The sequence below is a fragment of the Eptesicus fuscus genome, chromosome 18 (assembly GCF_027574615.1).
Source record: "Eptesicus fuscus isolate TK198812 chromosome 18, DD_ASM_mEF_20220401, whole genome shotgun sequence".
Classification (NCBI taxonomy): Eukaryota; Metazoa; Chordata; class Mammalia; order Chiroptera; family Vespertilionidae; genus Eptesicus; species Eptesicus fuscus.
Window position 1 is genome coordinate 24,163,582 of NC_072490.1, and position 15,128 is coordinate 24,178,709.

Sequence of the window (15,128 nt, forward strand, 5' to 3'; positions counted from 1 at the left end):
TGCATGGCCATATTTGGAACTTTGAACTTTGGACCTTGAACAAGTCTGCCAAATATAGCTTATATGTTCCCAGCAAAATGTGGCCTACTCGGGATTTGCCCATCTGGCTTGGCTCAGCACTCTCTACACCATGTTGTGTTGGAGGCGGCTGCAGGGAGGACCAGGAAAGTTAGACGTGAAGGAGGACTTTCTGCTTGGAAAATTATAAAGATTATTAATAGTTACTCACCCCAAAGATGGATAAGCAGTGTCATTCAATCAGCAAATATGGTCCAAGAATATTTTGTTTATGAAAGCTGGGCCTGATCCCTGTGGAAGGGAGGATTTTAAAATATAGGATTATATTACAGAGAATCTATAAGAACAGGATGGATTTTTTAAAATCAATAAGTGACCCAAATGTATGTGTTGGCAGTTTAATGACTGGAAACTTTGTTCTCTTTGCCAAACATACCCCTTATTCATCATTAATTTTAAGGAATTACTACGTGGACATAATGAGGCAGAAGGAACACCTGACCTTGGCCAGATGGCTCTGGGATTTGTGCCTTGCACACGTGTTCCTGCACCATCTGTGGGCTCAGTGGGTCAGGGCCCTGGGCAAAGAGGCCAAGGATGGAACTGGTCACTCTCCAGGCTTTGATCTCTCATCTGTAAAGCAGGAGGGTTTGAAGAAATCATTTTGAAGGTCTCTCTCAGCTCCTTTCTGATGTGACTTTGAGCAGCAAATGACTATTCCTGTTCTCCGATGAAGTTGTCCTGCCTGGCCTGCCTGAAGGGGCAACCCAGAAATGACTGGGAGGCAGAGGAGGAGAAAGGACCCCTCTCTAGAATGATTGTGAACTGACAGTGCCTGGCCTGTAGGGGGAGCCAGAGCACCACTAGGCAGACTGTTGGCAGCCCCAGCGCAAGACAGCTTGCAGAAGGGCATATGCTGCCAAAACCTCTCGGGGCCTCTGTGTTCTCTTTCCCAAGGGGGCATCCTACTTAAAACGAATGTCCGGAGAGTTGACGTGCGCAGAAAAGGAAAGTGGGAGGTAGACACCTCCTCCTTAAAGAAAGTATTATTATTTTACCCTGCTGTCCCTTCTGAAAACCCACCATTATTCCCCCAAACCACCTCTTTTTTGACAGAACTTCAATGGCAATTTCCCCTCTCTGCTTCAGGTTCAATCCCCAGTGTGGGGTGTGCAGGAGGCAGCCAAGCAATGATTCTCTCTCTCCCTCTCTGAAATATATATATATATATATATATATATATATATATATATTTTTTATTTTTTTAAAGAAGAAAGAAAGAAAAGCTCTCCTGTGACGGGTGCAGCCAGCAGCAGGGTCTGCAATATGTGCAATGCCTGTCACTCTCCGCCCTGATAGCTCCGTGTGGTTTAAGGAAGGTTATCTGAGCTGTCACCACCATGCTCGGTCACCCTCAAACAAATGACAGGAAATGGATCGGGGAGCCCTGTCAGTTTCCTTGCTCCTGGCATCACTCCAAGGTCCAACCAAGAGAATTGCGACTTCACCTGAGTGACTAAGGAGGTAGAGAAAATCTACTTAAATGTCTCCAGACACTCTTAGAAGGAGCATCCGCAAGACGGAAGAGCCCTATCGGTCTGTGCCTATTCTGCCCCTTGCACTCCTGAGTTGAATGTTGCTTAGAGCTATGCAGCTGGGCTAACGAGGGCACCTGTCACTCTTATGAGGGCACAGAGCCTGCATCATAGGAAGCCTGAGAAAGAAAAAGGCACCATTAGGCTTGGCACCCACATCTAGGCTGCTGAGTCCCTCCCTACTTAACACACAATTTCACAGAACACCAACACCAGACAAGGTCACTCTTGCAAATGCAGCCTGCAGGGTGGGCTGGAGAGAGTTAATGTCCCCAAGGGTAACCCTCAACCAGTGAGGGAGGAGAGCTGGTGGGAAAGTGCCCCAGCCTGCTGCTCCCCAGGCAAACAGATCTGGAACATGTTCTGTAGGCACCTGAGTAGGGTCCCCACGCAGCCCCTGATGCCCTGGCCCTGTCCAAGCCCCAGGCTCAGACCCAGTACAGGGAAGGAGCTCTGCATTGCCACCTACCACCGGGGAGCTCAAAATGAAAATGTCTTTGAGTTTGGGGACTAGATTCCTTCCGGCTGCAGTAGAAAGACCACACACCTCATATTGAATCCATTCCTCCCAGATTTTAACCAATGTCCTCACCGTGCCCCCACCTCCTGGTTTGCTTCGAAACCCACAGGCTCCGGGTAGAATGCAGAGCCTTCTGTGTGGGAGATGGGGGCTTACTCCCTGCCCTCTGCACTGCTAGCTTCCATGGCTCTCGCTCCAGGAACTGCGCAAGATTTCCCCTTAGTCTCCTTATGGAATGAATGAATTGTACAGCGTCCATTTCTAGGCAGCTCACTTCGGCTTTCCCGATTTGGGTCTATAGTTGCATCATTTTTTAAATATATGCTTCTGCTTTTGCAAAAAAAAAAAGTTTCTTTTGATCTCAATGAACTAGACTTGTACATTCTTTTAACAAATGATTTTTAACTTATTGAGAATTCTCCTTCCCTAGTCTAAAAACTCTGGAAGACGGAAAAGTGACCAGGTCCTCCTAAATTTGACCTCAAATAAGAGCTGTGACATGTCTGAATTTAAAGTCTGTAACTTTTCTTGCTTTCATTCTACTTGACTTCAGGCCAAAAAATGTTGTCACTTTAGTTAAAGTTCAAGAAGCATGTTTTATGTGTCTAACAAGTGTCAATAGTGTGCTAGGAACTCTGGGTGGAAAGATGTGTAGAATTTGTTTAGTCTGGTGGAGGAGACGCGTGAGTGATCGTTTTAATCCAGAGTGGTCCATGCTCAGCAGACCTACATACACAGACCCCAGAAGAGAGACACTTAGGCCAGCCTGGGCGTTCGGGGAAGACTCTTCAGAGATGACACATGAACTAAGTCCTGTGTGATAGTGAAAGAAGGAAAGGCATTCTGGGCAGCAAGAACAGCATGGCAAAAGCAGAGACCGTAAAAAGAGTGTTGTGTTAGGGACTAGGTATTTAGAGATGTGCAATGAGTGGAAGCCTGTGAGTCCAGAGGGTGAAGGCCAGGCCAGGACGGACCTTGTAGGCAGGCTGTGTCCGGGAGCCGGGGCATCATTCTGAAGGTGATGGGGAGCGTGGAAGGGATTCTGGAAGGGGGGCACTCTAGCCAGATCCCTTGGGCTCTGATTGTAGATTGAAGGTGCTTGAATGAATGAACCTGAGGTTCAGGGAGGAGTCAAGGCTAGGAATTATCGGGAAATAGGTGGGTTATTGTTTCACAAATACGTATTTTAAGGGTCACTGAATGCTGGGCATGTTCCCATAGCAATTTTAGAAAAATAATTGTTGTTTACAAATTTAGGCCTATTTTGTGTCTCACTTGGAAAATGTATCAAAAGACATATTCGTTGGCTTTCCTGGAATTGTTTTTGAAATATCTTTGCCTTCCCAGAAACCGGAGTGCACATATCCAACTCTGTCTGAGTCTGTGCTGACATAATGCAGTGAAGATGATATTTTGCAATTTTTATGGTTCATGGGTGACTCATCAAGGTCATCCAAGCTAAGAGCTCAGAAAACACTTGGGACAAGGACCTAGAAATGTCCTTGGTATATCATAGATGTTCAATAAATGTTTATAGGTGTGTTGTTGTTTTTTTATTAATTTGGAAAGTGGCCCTCAGAGTCTAGAATTCACTCTAGAAAGAGCATTATCATCTGAGTTTATAATAGTAAGCATATCATTCAGGAACTTGACTTTGTACTTTGCAGGCCTCCTCAAGTTCAGCTTGAAATTTGGAATTTGTCACTCTTCCAACTCAGCTCTCCCGAGTATCAGCCAGATTCTGTCACCTTCTGTGGTTACTGACCGGACTAAGAGGGGGAGGATTAGAACCAAGAGGTTGGAGGATTTTGTTTTAAGCATCTTCCCTATGGGAAAGCCTTGAGAAAATCCGGAGGCCCCTTGACACTGTCATGCAATGGTTCTCCTGCTTATGGGAAGCAGATGGGGTTAACAGGCTGCAACTGTTGTTTTAAGCAAAATTCCCAAGCAACTTCCTCTATCAGATACTCCCATATGACATACAATAAAGGAAGAAAACTCATTCTAGATCCCATAGGAAGTTCCCTCCTCTCTCTTTTAGAAACCATACTTACTAGCTTTTTCACAGAAATAAAGGAAAACGAATGTTATTGGATGGTACTTTGAGGTCACATTTTTTCCCAGAAGCTACATAAAAAAAGAGGTCAAAACACCTTTGCTTCTTAGAATGTTTGACCGACGCTGGTGGTAGTGGATGAGATCCAGATGGCAGGTACTCTGTACCTTCCCTGTGTAAGTGGAGCTGGTTCTGGGGCAGTTGAAGATTCCTCCTTTGAGCAGAGGGTGGGAGCTGATTAGATAACATCTGGGAACTGTTAGCATGGGAATGTATAGGTCTCTGTCTCAGGGTCCTGCCATTGTCATCTCATAATATTTTTTAAAAATAGCAGCAGAGCCCAGTCTTGCCTGAGAGAGGAGTCATCCCCGTATACAGACGCTTACTGGCCAATCTCAGTCAACCTCCCGTGTTCCTGGCTCACAGAACCCCCTGTGTTCATCCCTCTCCCCATTTGCTAGGGTACCTTTCTAGACATGTTCCCAGCTTCCCTTTCTGCTAAAGATGACCATGTGACACAGTTCTGGCCGATGAGACAGTAGGGGAAGTTGCTGGGGGCTTCAGGAACAAAGCATGCTTTCTCAATAAAGACAGAGATGTCTGAGCAGAGCTTCCTTCTGTTGCCTCCCTTCCTATTTGGGATCCTAAGGCAATGATGTGACGCTTGGTGCTGTGATGGCCATCTTGCACCCAGGAAGAGATAGGTACCAGAATCAGAGCTTACAGGGATGGTGGCTGGAAGGTTACAAAGAGCCCGGTTATGCATGATGTCTGAGCTGTTGCACCAAATATGGAGCTACCTAGCTGTGAAGAGGGCATGTGAGAGAGCTAAAGATCAGTGTTTCCCCTGCCCCTGGGCGTCGGTTATTCTGTTACTTGCACCTAAACTCATCTGAACTGATGCATCTGATATTGGCATATCCTAAAACAATGAGGCCCTTATTTTCACTCATTCTTATTAGGAAGGTCACTGTCTCACTTTATTTCTTTCACTCAAACACCAGGAGGCAAGAACATGTGGAGATGAAAAGTAAAGGCCTTGGAACCAGATGGACCTGTGTCTGTGACCCAGTCACATCACTTTCTCATTGTATGGCCTTGGGAAAATTGCTTTATGTAGGTAAGCTTCACTTTCCTCAACTATAGAATGGGATAATGCAACAAGGATAATATTGGTACCTACTTAAGTGGCCTATTGTGAAGAAAAGAAGAAATAATGTGAGTGAAGGGCTCAACCCTTGTGCTTGTTAGTACTTTTCTTTCTGTCAATGGGTACATATGTTTGTTCATACCGGTCTTATTGTCTGTTGCCCAATTAGTGTCCAAAGTTTTTTTCAACTTGATTTTTCACTAGCTCTTGAAGTGTCATTCATCTGTATCTCAACTCCTGTTTTTTTCTCCTTCATGATAGAATCCATGGAATGAAGCACCCAGCCCTGTGGTAGGTGATAAGGGGAAACAAGGAAGTATGGGTCATGAATCTTTGCTTTAAAAAAAAAAAAAGCCTGTTTCTTAGTTTGGAATATAATTCCATCATAAGCCAGGGTCATCTTAAGGCAACATATGTCACGTTTCTATCTGGATCACACCTGTTAGGCTAGGGCCAGCTGGGTAAGGAGGCTATGCAAGGAAGTGGCAGATGGGCTGGAGGAGGGTGCTGGAGGCCTGGTCAACTGGGAGGGCCGTTGCCCAAACCAATCTGTGAGGGGATGCATTGTCAGGGACTCTACTACCAGTCAAACCAACTCACCACCTAGAGCTTTGTACAAGGATATTCTCAAAGAGTGGACTAGAAAGGAAAATAACATTCCCAGTGAACAGTAAGAGCAAGAGCTTCTCATTATTGAGCATCTGCCCAACATGGGGGAAAATAAGATCTCTCAAAATAAAAATTGATAGGCCTCAACTGTGGCTTCCACCTGGGTACTCAGAGCTAGGGAGCTGCTTGTCCCTGGTGGATAGTGAAGGCTCACTCTACAGTGACAAGTGGGGTCAGCAGTGTGGAGAGTAGAGTGACAGGATGCAAAGTGGACATGGGGTTGGACAGCTTTGGCGCCGTTGCTGAGTGTGGGAGGAGGAAGTGCCTCCGGCTATCGTTTTATCTGGAGCCAGCCTCAGACATGCCAATACTGACACTTGAAGGGCATGATTGGCCTGGCAGCCTCAAAGATAGGCTGTACCAGGCAGGAGGCACCTCTCGCTTTGGCCTCCAAACATGTTTTATGGGCTCATGTTGGCTTTGGCACACAAGAGTGAGGCCTGCTGGCCTGGTACAGCCCTGGCCTCAAGCTCTGCCGTTGGAAGTCTCTAACTTGGCTTGACTCGTACTGTGTGTACTTTGGAATCTGGCTAAATTGAAAGCCAGGGATTAGAGTTTATATAAATACACAGGAGTTGTTTCTCTTGCCCCACACAAGAGCCTATATTCGATAGTCCGCATATCCCAACTGTAAAAGAATTGTGTGGAGAGAGTGTGTGTATTGGCCTCTGTGTCTTCACCACAACAACATAAAAACTAGGATGTAAAATTTCACCTCTTAGTGCAATTTAACCCCATTGGCTTGGCTAAAATGCTGAGAGTTACTCTGCTAGTTAGCAGCCCGCCCTTCCATGTTGTTCTTATTGCAGCCTGGGGTCTCATTAAGAAAACTTTTTCTGCTCAACCTTTATTAACAGTGAAGGCTTGTGGATTCTGTGTCTTCAAAAGAAAAAGGCTGTGGGCTACAGTGTCAACATTTTACATTTTGATATTTTAAATGATTTATTTTTTGTTTACTCCTATTTCTTTCTTAAAAGGATTAGCGTTTGCTTACAGTGAGAACATTATTATATTATATACAGGGTGTGCCCAAAATATGTATGCACACTTTAACAGCTGATAGTTCAATTTTGAAAATGAAATGTACTTTAATAAACACTGTCTTTATAATTATTCAAAATGTTTATATACATTTTTTGGGACACCCTATATATTATATTATATTTATTATATATATTGGTTCCCTCTTTTGTTTTTCTTTGTTTTGTTATTTGTAGTAAAGAAATACTATTTTTCTATTTTTTCAAGCTTAAAGTTTCTTTGGTAATACTGTTCTGTTTGTTTTTAAATATTCTGTAATATTTATCTCTTTCTGCAGTTGGGCCAAATAGTCTGGTCCAGGAAGTAGCAAACTATGGCTATGGGACAAGTCTGGCCAGCCACCTGGTTTTGTAAATAAAGTTTTATTGCAGCACTTCTGTGCTCATTTGTTTATTATTGTCCATGGCTGTCTTTGTGTTTATAAGGGTAGAGTTGAGTTTTCTGTGACAGAAACTGTAAGGCCACAAAGCCAAAAATATTTCACTATGTAGTCCTTTATAGAAAATGTTTACTGACCTCTGCTTTAGTTCATAGTCAGTATAATTCTAAAATATCATCTTACCTAAGTGAATTTATCCTGATTGGCACTGTGTGATGGTGTGTAGCAAGATGCATTCTCAAGCCAGCTCCCACTATGCGTGATTAGAACTAAATCTCACAGTAAACTCTGGAAATGGTGTAGAACATGTACCTCAGAGTTATCCTACCAGAGAAATGAGAGAGCTGAGGTATTTTTACACCAAATCTTGTCAGTCATTGACTGAAGGCTGCTCCTGCAGGTGACTTTCAAGACACGTCTGGCCCGCCCACATCTTAAAGCAGCCTTCTTTGGGGAAAATCCTCAGGCAAAGAAATGTAGATACTGACAGCTGGAAAGGAAGTTCCAGAGGGGGTGGGCTGTCGAGAACACTGTGTCACAGACTCTGGCGTTGAAAGGGTGAATTTGAAATCCCTTTCAAAATTGTCCTTTAACTTTACTGTAGGATTTAACTTAAGGATTAATAGAATCATATTGTGGGCTTTGGCAGGATTTGTTTTCTAATCATCTAATCTCATGTTTGGCTCTTAGATGTGTCTATTTTCAGGTCCTAACCCATCTCCAGAAGGTTCCCTGCATCTGCCTCTATGTGTATCCTCAGTATAGGGCCATCTGCCTGCCAGGGCTCCAGCTGCCTCCTCAAGACCAGAGCCATATTCCCACACTACCTGCAGCACCTCTAGTAGCCCTCTCATCCCACATCCATATTAAATGGCATTCCTGCGCCTTCATACTATGGATTCTTCCAGGAGAGGAGCTGAGGCTAAGAAGAGCTGAGAATTCAAGCAATTAATTGACTTGCTCAGCGCTCCAAATAGCCTCTGTAGAAACTGGTTCTGTTAATTCCATCAATATTGGTCAATTGGACTTGATAATGGAAGGACATAGAGGGCCAGATAGAGGAAGAGGGAGAGTGCGATGAAAGATGCCACAAGAACATGGATGCTGAAGAAACAGCTTTAAAAAAAAATCATCTTTATTGATTTCAGAGAGGAAGGGAGAGGGAGAGATAGATAGAAACATCAATGATGATAGAGAATCCCACGCTGGGGATCGAGCCTGCAACCTGGGTATGTGCCCGGACAGGGAATCGAACCTTCTGGTTCATAGGTCAACGTTCAACCACTGAGCCACGCCAGCCAGGCTCAAACTTTCATTTTCAAAGGTGAGTCTGATCTGTTAGGTCTGAGCTTGCAAACTATCACGCTAGGGGAGAAGTGATCGTGATGACTATTTTTAAGCCAAATAAAGTCAGGCAAGCTGCTTATATGCTGCGATAGCATTGTGTATTGGTATTACATAGATCTTTTGGTGATGAGGAAATATAAGCACCCCAGACCAATAGAAAGAACTACCACACCAGCAAAGATCCTCACAGTGTTTTTTTTGTGTGTGTGTGTTTTTTTTAAGTGCTAGGGACACACTTCTATATCCGAAAAACCACATTTCATGGAAGGGGTTGAAACTGGCAAGGAGATTGGAAGACCTATTGTTTACACAGAAATAGCAGAGGCTTCTAGAATCCTGGAAATATCACCTCTTTGGCTATTGTGCTTAGCATCATCATTGAAATATGTCTGAATCAAGGCATTTTACTAATCAGGGCAGGGCTTGTAGGTGCTTTGGGGTTTTGTCAAAAGTGGTCGCAAGTTGCATTTCAAAAAGCTTTTAAAGAACAATCATGGATAGTGTACACAATGTGTAGCGTGGAGCCCATCAAGGCAGCCCCGTGTCAGTGGGTTGCCTTTGTCCAGATTTGGTGACTGCTCTTGGGTCAGTTGGTGGCCAACTGGCTTTTTTTCATGGCCTTTCAGTAGAAGATGGAATCCCATCGAAATGACCTCTGGTAATGTCCAGTTCTGGTGCAGAGATGTCCATCATCATGGACCTGGGGGACTTTGATGTCTAAAGGAGTTGGAATTCTGAGTTGGCTGGTGGGATCAATGGCATTGAGACTAAAGAGGAAATAGCTCAGGGCCCCTCCAGGTATGACATCTGCTTTCATTGTTGTGAAATAACATAAAGACTATTGGACTCTAGACTGCTGTCTGAATACTTCTCTCTGTCCTCCCAATGGGATACTTAATAATGGAAAACTTGGTGGTGATGGTGATGAATTCAATCTTAAAAAAACAACACACCCCAATCATAAAATTCAGGGGGACACATGAAGATCGAACTGGGGAATCAAATCTTCTAACTGCCAGGTTTCTCTACTTTTAAATTGATCATTGTGGACAAAATCAGAACTGAGCCCATAAAAGAAGAGAATTTGAACACTCGGTTACACTATGGGAAAAGCTTGAATTTCTTTTAGAACTGAATGGAGGCATCTGTTTTGTTTAAATTAAGGGTCTGTAAGTACCAGTCAGGGACCAAGTTGACAGCCATTCCTATAATAAAGTAATAAATCATGGGGATGGTTAAGGAAGCAAGAAACACCACATTCTTCCTTTGCTTAACCAATTAAGCAATAAGCCATCTGGGTCTTTCTGTTAATTACTGTCAAACACGACTTATTCAATTGAATTCAGCCTTTTATTTAATTATATTAATTCATTCCAGCAACTTCAAATACCCACAATACCAATAATAAAGTTCCTTTAAAAAAATAAAGGTCTTGTTTAATTTTTATTTTTCAATCATTAATACCCTTTACAAGCTAATAATACCCTTTATTAGCTTGGTCTCCACCTCAAAATATTAGAGGAATTTGTTTTAAATATAGACAAGCCTGAAAGAAGAAGACGATGGCTGGAATTTCTTCTCTTAATGTGAGGATGGACTTATGTAGATCAGTGCTATCCAAAAGAACTGTTTGCGATGATAAAATGTTCTATAATCTGTGCTCTCTAATACAGTTGCCCCTAGCCACATGTGACTATTGAGCACTTGGAATGTGACCAGTACAGCTGAAGAGCTGAGTTGACTTTTTTTTTTTCATTTTAATGTATTTACATATAGATAGCCACAGGTGGCTAGTAGCTACTAGCACAGGTCTAAAGTGTCTTCTGAGGAAGGAGAAACGCAGTGAGTGAATCATGGACTTAAGTAGGAGGAGGAATACATAATTATGATAGGCATTGTTTAGAAACCCTCACTTCCTATCTCGTTTTCCTTATTTGAAACACACTGCATTCTGAAACAGCCCAAAGGAGACCAGCATCTTTGAGGGGAGGTTTCTAAGCTGAGCATGTGAAGAGGGAACTCTATCTGGAGGAGAAATGGGCATGAATGGTGACTCCTGAATAGCAGAACCAACCCCACTCATCAACACATATGGTCACACTAGGCCGGGTCACAGCAAGGAGAGCCAATGGCTCTGCTCTAGTGGAGGTGTGTTCCTCCCACAGTTGTCAATGTTCAACTTGTGGGCACGCTTAGGGTTCCAGACAGTTCCTACAGGCCTATCACCCTCCCCTCCCCGCCCCTAAACATTAACACCCAACTCTGGTTCCTCTCATAAGAATTTTGGCTCAGACACCGGTATTTCCCCTCAGAGAGGTTGTGGTTAACCAAATTAGAAAAGGGCTAGGGCAGGGTGAATGGAGGTAGAAAGTTCTGAGAAAATTCTCATTAACATGAAAACGTCCTATCCCACATTTGCTGCTTTTCAGCTGCGAGGCTGAGCTGGAGAGTTGGTCCAAAGCTCTCTTCCATCTTCTCTCCAGTCCTGCTCTTCTCTCAGTAGCTTCCCTTCCTTATTCTGAGCTAGGGCTCAACCAGGAACATGAAATTTGTCCTAATAGGCTTAATCCAGAGTTTTTTGTATGCCAGGCCATATGCTCTCTTTACACTTTAATTTCCATAGTTGGTTACACAGACAATCCAAGGTAAGGCCATTTGAAATAAATTGGTCAATTGGATTTATGCATCCTGGAAGCGCTAGCAGAGAATGTCCAGGCCTCTCTTCTTAGTCAGAGATAAAAGCAATTATTACATGCCCAATCAAGAAAACGAAGAATCTTCTGTAGTATGTAATGATCATCTACCAGTTATGAAGACAATATATATATATTTTTTTTTCTTTTTTGAAAATAGCCAGCAGTCAATGGCATAGGTGCGAGAGGGGAAAGACTTTCTATACTCATTCATGGAGCCTTCTTCTCTGCTCTCACAAGGAGTACAAACACAGAGGATGTGCTTCATGGGATATACATACTTTCTTAGCTCTCTTGTCACTGAACTGTGAGGACCAATCTTTGCTTTTCCTTCAGACACTGGCATTCATCGTTCATCCACAGCGCTGACATTGTCAAATCGCCACAGCTGGCTGGCTTTTCCATCACACTGGCGCAAGTACAAATCTTTATTGTTTTCCTGCACCACAGCTTCCATGCATTTCCCAGAAAGAATGTGAACAATCATTCCATTCTGAAAAATGAGAAGGGGAAAAAAGAACCAGTCAGTCCCCCTCAGTCAGTCAGCATAGAAGGAAATTTCTAAGATTTGTACTAATCATCTATAATAATAAAAGTGTAATATGCTAATTAGACCGACTTCCATCCGGATGACCTTCCGGAGGAAGCCGGGGCTGCGAGGAAAGCCTGGGTCCCGGGTGCCAGAGGGAAGCCGGTGCTGGCAGCTGGGGGAAGGAAGGCCCACTCTTGCACAAATTTCGCGCATTGGGCCTCTAGTTAAGAGACTATTAGAGGTAATGCAAACTGGCCTGGTGAGGAACTATAGTATTTTGGTGAAAATGTAGTGCAATTCACGTAGTTCTGAAATGTAGATATTATTCAGAGCCTTGGGGCCTTTAATTCAGTTATCTTTACTGTGATTGGGTAAATATACCATATCTTAGAGCATTCTGGTTAGTGGAATGCTCAGTGTAAAAATTATGTTCAGTCTTTATGTTGTATTGGTGACATTCATTGTTATCCGTGACTTGTAAGTTTCTGCTTTCAAAATTATTTAATTTAATCTCTGTCCTTTTATTAATCCTGCAATTTAGTACTGCTGCCACCAGGTTGCAGTAGAGAGTAATGCTTTAAGGATATACTGAAGGCCTAAGTCAGCCATATTTGAAAGACTATCTCAAATCTACCAAATTTAATACTGAATCTAGCTATGCCCTTTACAAGAAAAAAATCAATGTCTTTATGAAAACTTAAGCATCCTTAACCAGCAATGCTAATAATGTCCATTTATTCATTTATTTATTATTTAGGTATTTTTGAGATAAAATTCACATACCATAATATTAATTCTTTTAAAGTATACAACTTGGTGATTCTTAGTAAATTCACAGAGTATATGCAACCATCACCACTACCTAATTCCAGAGCATTTTCATTTCACTGTGAAAAGAAAACTGCTATTCATTAGCATTCTTTTCCAATTCCTCCTTCCTTCCAGCCACTAGAAATCACTAATATGCTTTCTGTGTTTATGGATTTGCCTATTCTGGATATGCAATCACATAATATGTGGCCTTTAGTGACTGGCTTCTTTTACTTTGCATAATATTTTCAAGGTTCGTTCTCAACAGCTTATTGTGTGTTCAGCCTAAGTTTCCAACATATGATTTTCTTCTTTAAGAATACTGATGCACAGATTTCTGCTTATTCCCAAGAAGTTGAAGGAAATAAAGAGGATGTGTGTATTTATTTCCATGTTTATATATTTATACCCTAACGTGCTCCAAAAAGGATTTGAGGTGGAGAAAAAGCTGTGTATGAATACTTCATGTTGATACTGTCACCTTCCTATCCTAATTCTGTATGGGGGACCCATGCACTCTCCCTCAGTACTTACATTTTATTTATTTCCTCTTTTTTTTTTTGAAGCATAACTTCTGAAAAGGATCTAGAACTTCTCTTTAATCAAAGTCTTAATACAATGATGAAATGTCCACAGTGGAATTTGAAAAAGGAAGAAAGCGATACCTATATCGATGTCTATGTTGGCGGTGGAGGAGGGGAGAGCCTTTCCATTCTAAAAGCCCCCTAACAAGGTGGTTGACTGCTGCTATCATACACTCCTTGGTCCTACTTGTGATCGGAGCTAATAAACTTCAGAAAGGGGCTCTCTCCACTGTCTGCCACAACGAGGTTAGAGCTATACAGAAACATGGCAAATTAGTACATTTCAAGATTCTGATGGCCAAACATTTCTGCAAAGTTGGCTTTACCTCCCCAAGGCCTTCGTGCCAAGCATTCAATTTAAGTAGGCAATGGAGGCACCGGTCTGAATGGTAATACTTGACCCCTTGGAAGAGCTTGGGACATAACGCTGACCACCAGCACCGCCAAACTCTTTCCGAATGTATTACTCACCTCCTGGAAGTCCCAGTGCTGCTGGTGGATGGCAGAGCCTTCCGCGGTGCAGTTCTGAAGAATCACCTGCTCTCGCCTAACATCGAAGCACAGGTGCTGTGGGCTTCCAAAGTGGATCTGCTTCCTGCCGGTGTGCTCCAGGTGCTGGGAGAGAGGGACCAGGTGTTAGCACAGCTAGCACAGTGGTCGGCAAACTCATTAGTCCACAGAGCCAAATATCAACAGTACAACGATTGAAATTTCTTTTGAGAGCCAAATGTTTTAAACTTAAACTTCTTCTAACGCCACTTCTTCAAAATAGACTCGCCCAGGCCGTGGTATTTTGTAGAAGAGCCACACTCAAGGGGCCAAAGAGCCGCATGTGGCTCGCGAGCTGCATGTGGCTCGCGAGCCGCAGTTTGCCGACCACGGAGCTAGCAGGAGGTGTTCTCCAAAGCTGGAGATGTGGGAAGCAGAGCTCACAATCGAGCTGAGGCCTAGGGGAAATCTTCAGATATTGGGGAGGGAGGTGTGTGGAGTCATCAGTCTCATTATCTGAACCAATCTTTGGGTTAGAGGATGATCCCGTCTCCTTAAGGCAACCACAAGATGTAACCTAAAAAGGTTAAGAACCACAACCAGGGAGTAGGCAAGTCACTAGCCTGACCCATCCTTCCAGGGCATGGATTTTAACCAGGTGCCACCTGGATTTCTCAGTGTGGATTTCAAAAAGCCTGACCTGTGATGGGCTATAATATATACCCATGAGCAACACCCCTAGTTCAAGGCCGGGCCTCTCCCTCTATGTAGCATGCCTGCCAGTCATGCTCAGCATTTCTCTTTGGATGTCTGTTGGGCCATAACCTTTTGCTGTCTCAGGGCAGCTCTACTCCTCTTGGGTACTGAGGACTCCAGCCACACCGCAGCGTGGGGCCTCGGGGAAATCTATGGAGTTGGTCTTCAATGCTGTCCCTTGTCCCTCCCCACACACGTCATCCAGCCTCTATTCCAGGGAGAGGCTCCTGCCAGCCCTGGCACCCCAGAAGAGCTGATGTGCTGCCTCCCTCCTCTCCCCAGGGGCGTTTGTACTCTCTGCTTCCTTTTCACTGTGCAAGCCTCCTCCCTGTGGCAGGAATTTCACAAACCAAATTGCTCCGAGCATGGGAAATGTTCTGAATGAGGCCAATGCTCTGCAAGCGCATGACTCCATCTGTTCTGTGAGTAAGCCCTCCTCTGGCAAGTGGAGCAGCTGGTCACCGGAGGCCATGAGGCCTGTCTGCTCCA

The 15,128-nt window shown here is 43.6% G+C and overlaps 1 protein-coding gene across 3 annotated transcripts in view; it reads right to left on the reverse strand.

Annotated features, from left to right (window-relative positions):
- Positions 1 to 10,111: 10,111 nt before the first annotated feature.
- GALNT15 (polypeptide N-acetylgalactosaminyltransferase 15) overlaps positions 10,112 to 15,128 on the reverse strand; it is a 36,971-nt gene continuing 31,954 nt past the window's right edge. For all 3 annotated transcript variants that reach the window (XM_054729472.1, XM_008153375.3, XM_054729473.1), the window contains 2 exons: positions 13,866 to 14,009; positions 10,112 to 11,961 (listed from right to left, as the gene is read on the reverse strand). In XM_054729472.1, coding sequence (XP_054585447.1) covers positions 11,815 to 11,961; positions 13,866 to 14,009 — 291 coding nt within the window. In that variant the 3' untranslated portion in view covers positions 10,112 to 11,814. The remainder of the gene's footprint in view (positions 11,962 to 13,865; positions 14,010 to 15,128) is intronic.